The following is a 5,921-nucleotide window of genomic DNA, read 5'->3' as shown; positions in this document are numbered from 1 at the left end:
TAAAATCTGCACTCTTTGGTATCGATATGTACCTCTGAGGTACTAATATGAACTGTTTAGGTGCAAAGCTGTAATTTTAATGGGGTACTGTCTCAGCTTTTTGACCATTTATTTCTGACAGTGTAGGACTAGGGCTCTTGTAAACTGCCCGATTCAAAGAGCCCATCCATATTTTTATATAACAATCTAATATGGTTCTTTTGATCCCTTTTTAACAAAAGTCCAAGTCATTTCGAAGTTTGTAAGAAATTGTTCAGAGAAGCAATAGTACAACTTTTGTGTTACACACATTATTTGAGTTATCGTCTAGGATGAATTACGTGCCAAAGATATGTCTGCAAGAAGAGAAAGATAGAAATAATTGGCTTCGCAAGACCACTAAATATATCGAAATGCTGTGATACTTTTGTAAACCATCACTACTGCAGGTCTAATGTTCAAAACATTTTGATTGTTGATGTGCATTTCAACAGAAAAATCTGTGTTTTAGGGCAGATATTACTTGCCTGTGACAAATATATAAAAAGGTCAAATATGACAGGTAAACAGGTCCATTAGGGACATAATGGAATTAAATATCAAACATGATTCATATTTTTTATTTTTGAAAATGGGCGACAGTAATCTCTCCCACCCCTTCAGCTATCGGGTTGGCTGCTAATGCGAATTCGATGAAATCAATCGTGTTTTTGTGAGGCTAACAGTGTACCGTGGGCAGAAATACAATTGAAAACATGTCATTGTCCGGTCCACCCATTCATTTTTGAACTGGTGTCCTATCAATTACAAAATGTCAGTGCATAAATTATCCCTGATTTAACAAACATGAGTGGAAGGCCATCTGATTGACTTCGCTCCGCTCCTAACAAGAAGCAATTTGTGCTCTGCTATTTCCCCCGGTGAATAGATTGCAAATGGAGAGAACAAATGTGATTACTGTGAGGCTGTGTGTCATTTGAGTGACGGCCAGGATGTGGGGTAGTTCTTTTGGCTTTTTTCTAGTTGTAAAGAGACTGTATAAATTATAAATGTATAGAAAATATGAGCTTATAAATAATGAATATGCATATTATTGTTAATATACACTCACCTTCAATTTCTCATTAATGCAATTATCTAATCAACCAATCACATGGCAGTTGCTTCAATACATTTAGGGGTGTGGTCCTGGTCAAGACAATCTCCTGAACTCCAAACTGAATGTCAGAATGGGAAAGAAAGGCGATTTAAGCTATTTTGAGCGTGGCATGGTTGTTGGTGCCAGACGAGCCAGTCAGAGTATTTCACAATCTGCTCAGTTACTGGGATTTTCACGCACAACCATTTCTAGGGTTTACAAAGAATGGTGTGAAAAGGGAAAAATGTTTAGTATGCGGCAGTCCTGTGGACGAAAATGCCTTGTTGATACTAGAGGTCAAAGGAGAATGGGCCGACTGATTCAAGCTGATAGAAGAGCAACTTTGACTGAAATAACCATTCATTACAACCGAGGTATGCAGCAAAGCATTTCTGAAGCCACAACACGCACAACCTTAAGGCGGATGGGCTACAACAGCAGAAGACCCCACCGGGTACCACTCATCTCCACCACAAATAGGAAAAAGAGGCTACAATATGCACAAGCTCACCAAAATTGGACTGTTGAAAAATGTTGCCTGGTCTGATGAGTCTCGATTTCTGTTGAGACATTCAGATGGTAGAGTCAGAATTTGGCGTGAACAGAATGAGAACATGGATCCATCATGCCTTGTTACCACTGTGCAAAACGTAACTGTAACGTCAATAGTAGAACTTCAGGTGGTGGTGGTGTTATGGTGTGAGGAATGTTTTCTTGGCACACTTTAGGCCCCTTAGTGCCAATTGGGCATCATTTAGATGCCACAGCCTACCTGAGCATTGTTTCTGACCATGTCCATCCCTTTATGACCACCATGTACCCATCCTCTAATGGCTACTTTCAGCAGGATAATGCACCATGTCACAAAGCTCGAATCATTTCAAATTGGTTTCTTGAACATGACAACGAGTTCACTGTACTAAAATTGCCCCCACAGTCAGCAGATCTCAACCCAATAGAGCATCTTTGGGATGTGGTTGAACGGGAGCTTCGTGCCCTGGATGTGCATCCCACAAATCTCCATCAACTGCAATATGCTATCCTATCAGTATGGGCCAACATTTCTAAAGAATGCTTTCAGCACCTTGTTGAATCAATGACACATAGAATTAAGGCAGTTCTGAATGCGAAAGAGGGTCGAACACTGTATTAGTATGGTGTTCCTAATAATCCTTTAGGTGAGTGTATAATGCAAGTAAGCTAACTTAATACACTGTTAGAAAAATGGTCAAAATTGGGGCAGTACCCTTTAAAAGGTCCTAATATGTTCCATTTGGTACAGATATGTATTCATTTGGTATCAATATGTACCTCTGAGGTACTAATATAAACATTGATTAGTGCAAAGCTGTATTTTTTAAAAAAGGTACTGTCCCGGTGACAGTTGGGGAACATATTTTGACAATTTTTTTTTCTGACAGATAACAGTAACGTGTGATGTAATGCTCAGACAGATTACAGGCATTACTATACATTTCACGTGTACAGAATCAAAAATATTTCTGTATTAAGTACTAAAAAATCTATATGTTAGTCATGCATGATATATTGGAGTCTATGTTTCTTTGTATTCTGTGCATGCCTGTGGTGCACATCCCCTTCTCTTTTTTTGACTGGTGTCAGAGGTTCGGTGAATAAAGAGCAACGGCTCAGTAGTCACTGCTAATATTCATTTAAAGGACAGCGGCTGTAATTATAAACTCGTGTTCCGTCTTATTAGTCGCTAATTTGCAGCTAACACGGCACCTATTGATTATACGCATGGTTTTGTTGAGAGAGATAAGGCTCGCTTTTTTAATCCTGATGCTGACAGCTATAAACATTAATAAACATTAAATTTATTTGGGGAATGACTAGAAAGGGTTAAAGAAGTTAAATGAAAAGTAATGAAATGTCTGATTATTAAATGTTTGCATTTATTTGTTTCTTTACTTAATGTGCTGGGAACCCATTTACAACTTCAAATTTAAATGGTTCATTTCAATAAAAATTAACATAATTCCCATTTATCGCATATTGCTGCAGAGACATTTGGCGCTTGACGTAATACTTAGCGTCGAGATTAGTGCTGCATTACTGATTCAAGATTTATTAAATTGTGATAATAAAACCCATTATATTCACATTATACCCACATTAAAACAAGCCACATCATTAACTTTGATCAGGCTGCGGTGGACTTTGTGCTCTAACACAGCCATGAAAGCAAATTACGAGTCATTATGCTGTTAAAAAAAATCAAAATAAGCCGATTATGAACCAGGTTTGAATTAATTTGTGCTTTTCTGCACAAATTTGCTTGCACCATTCCACAGATCAGACTCTGGCTGGACCCAGGCTTCTCCCATGATGCTTTGCAGTGTGAAGCTCTGGAAATACTCGAGACGATGGCTGTTGGGACGAGACAAGACTCTTAGACTGGTGTTAGGGAAGAGCTCATATAGTGCCATTAGATAAATCAAAAACGTACAAATCTGGTCCCTGCCCCTCTTCAAGGTCTTCTCTTGGCACAGGATATAGAGACTCGTAAGTCCTTCCCGCACCAGAGCCATGGATAGCGTAGGAGTTCATCTTGTTAATGCCCTGAGGGAAATACCTCCAGGGCAAAAGTGCCTCTCCCCTCCATGTTTTGTCCTCTATATTGGCCGTGAACGAAAGAGGAAGCTGTTGCTGTAACAGATTATGAGAATAATAATGGTCAAGTCACATCCAAACATTTCATATTGTTTAGATCAGGGGTCAAACCTTTTGTGAGCAAGGGCTACCACAATGGATAAACAAACTGGAGGGCTACTTTTTTGATAAAGTCTACTTAAAACTTTTTTGTTTTACTTGTTGATTTATTTCATTTTACTTGTTAATATGTTTTATCGTTGTTTAAAATGTTTACATACATAAAAAGCCAATATAAAAATATTAAAATTGAAGCAATTAATAGAATGTGCTTTGGCAGACCTTACAGACTATGTGCGTGCAACCTGATGCCTGTGGGCACCATGTTGGAGACAACTGGCTTAGATATTATCTCTATGATACCAAATTTATTATTTTTTTAATTAATGTGTCATTTTTTCAATGTTAAGATGCTGTCTCCTGTCCCAGATGAATGTGCAGAGAAATAGTTTCGAAAGCTCTGTGGTGGTTTCAAAACATTTTTAAGTATCCTAACCAATCTGACAAACCAAAATTGGTTTGGGCAGGACTGGCTGTTTGGCTGACCAATGACAAAAGGGCGTAGTGTTTGAAAAGCTTTTGATTTATTTTCATAATTTTTTGAAGTAGTGTATTGTTAGGTGACGCTAGTGGTGCAGAAATTTATTATAATACATAATATTATATATATATATATATATATATATATATATATATATATATATATATATATATATATAATCTCATTAATACATTTAATACATGTTAAAAAAATTATAAACTTATCAAACTGTTTAATTACCATAAATGCATTGTGTTTCCCTTTTAGCAGCAGAACAAGGTGTTGTCCATGTCTGCAAAATCAAAACATATTAGTAACACATAAATAGCACATTGGTAATCATATAAATATAAAAAATAATAAATAATTCTGGTGTCTGAAATTAACTGTAAGCACAACATACGGGCAGACTTCCACCTCTAGATACTGCTCAGTGTTGCTGTTTAGGAAGAAGGATTCAACCACTGTAAGTCAAAGACATACATCAAACCACAGACATTTAACATCAAACAACATTTTTGTTAAATTTAAACAACACTTAAATTCCCTACAATGTTTAATCTGATTTATGTTTATCTGCCAATAATCTATAATCTAGATAGTCTAAGGATAAAGGATTACTGTATGTATGCAGGATCAACTTCCCTCAACACAACTCTTTCTCTAAAATTTAAACATATTAATTTGACCCTGTGTACAGAAATACTTTAAAGCACTAAAAAATAAGATGTGAGGACAAAAGTATTGATGCATGCATACCCTCATAATCCCAGAGACCAGGAAACGGTCCAGGGGGTCCGGCTGGTGCTGGAGGGTCATTGAAGAAAGGAGCAGTTACGTGCATCATCAAACCATCCTCACCAGGTGAAAACCGAATTTTTACCGGTTTATGATCTACAGGTAAGCTATCCCAGGTGGTATTGATGGAAAACTCCATTGCAGTTAAAAGTATACAACCGATACAGACACTGTTAAGAATTTCTGATAAGGTTCACCACTTCTAGCAGGACCTGAAATGATCATTAAAATGATTTTATTTGCAGTGTTTCATTGCTTAAATCACATTTATTTAAAAACATGCAAGTATCAATTTATGATAAAACAACTCATCTTTATCATACCTTTGAACAGCACAAATGAAGGCACAAGACTGACTAATATGTAACAGGTTTCAACAATCATAGACAAGCAGAGACCTCATAAACATAACTTTTTCATCATAAACATGACTCCTGCTGCCTGTCACTTCCTGAATTGCACACACCTCATATCAGTTTAATTGTCGCGGAAGGCAGATATTCAGGTGGAACTAAAAAAATAAAGTGTAATCAAAGGACAAAAGTCTTACCCTATTCGGTTACACCGAGGGTCTTCGTCATTTTTAAATTCCAAATAATATCACACGAATAGGGAAGAAGTCTGACAAATCCCGGAACGAAACAACTTGAAGTTTCCCGGGGACGCTTAATCGGTTACACCGCGTCGCCGAGAATGAATCTGATTGGCCAAGAAAGAATCTGGGCGTCGAAGAAGATGGATCTGATTGGTGCAAACGTTCTTCAAACCTCAAGGCGGAAGGATTTGCAGAAG

The 5,921-nt window shown here is 37.2% G+C and overlaps 1 protein-coding gene across 2 annotated transcripts; it reads right to left on the bottom strand.

The window, feature by feature from the left end:
* Positions 1–3,011: 3,011 nt before the first annotated feature.
* c4h4orf33 (chromosome 4 C4orf33 homolog) lies at positions 3,012–5,805 on the bottom strand. 2 transcript variants are annotated; one of them, XM_065254409.1, is made up of 6 exons: positions 5,680–5,805; positions 5,091–5,341; positions 4,735–4,795; positions 4,572–4,623; positions 3,588–3,787; positions 3,012–3,508 (listed from the first exon to the last, which is right to left on the bottom strand). In XM_065254409.1, the coding sequence occupies exons 2-6, from the start codon at positions 5,266–5,268 to the stop codon at positions 3,388–3,390; spliced, it is 612 nt and encodes a 203-aa protein (XP_065110481.1). In that variant the 5' UTR covers positions 5,269–5,341; positions 5,680–5,805; the 3' UTR covers positions 3,012–3,387. The 2 variants fall into 2 exon arrangements, with proteins under 2 accessions (XP_065110481.1, XP_065110482.1); XM_065254410.2 differs by lacking the exon at positions 5,680–5,805 and adding an exon at positions 5,453–5,599.
* Between the last annotated feature and the right edge of the window lie 116 nt (positions 5,806–5,921).

The sequence above is a fragment of the Paramisgurnus dabryanus genome, chromosome 4, assembly GCF_030506205.2.
Source record: "Paramisgurnus dabryanus chromosome 4, PD_genome_1.1, whole genome shotgun sequence".
In the NCBI taxonomy this organism is placed as follows: Eukaryota; Metazoa; Chordata; class Actinopteri; order Cypriniformes; family Cobitidae; genus Paramisgurnus; species Paramisgurnus dabryanus.
The sequence above is the reverse complement of the archived record's forward strand: the minus strand, read 5'-3'. Positions and strand labels throughout refer to the sequence as shown.

Coding starts and splice junctions, on each gene's coding strand:
- c4h4orf33 (XM_065254409.1), bottom strand. CDS start 5,268: ATGGAGTTTTCCATCAATACCACCTGGGATAGCTTACCTGTAGATCAT. Junction 3,788..4,571: donor GGAAACACAATGCATTTATG/GTAATTAAACAG, acceptor AATCTGTTACAG/CAACAGCTTCCTCTTTCGTT. Junction 3,509..3,587: donor GAGGGGCAGGGACCAGATTT/GTACGTTTTTGA, acceptor TCGTCCCAACAG/CCATCGTCTCGAGTATTTCC.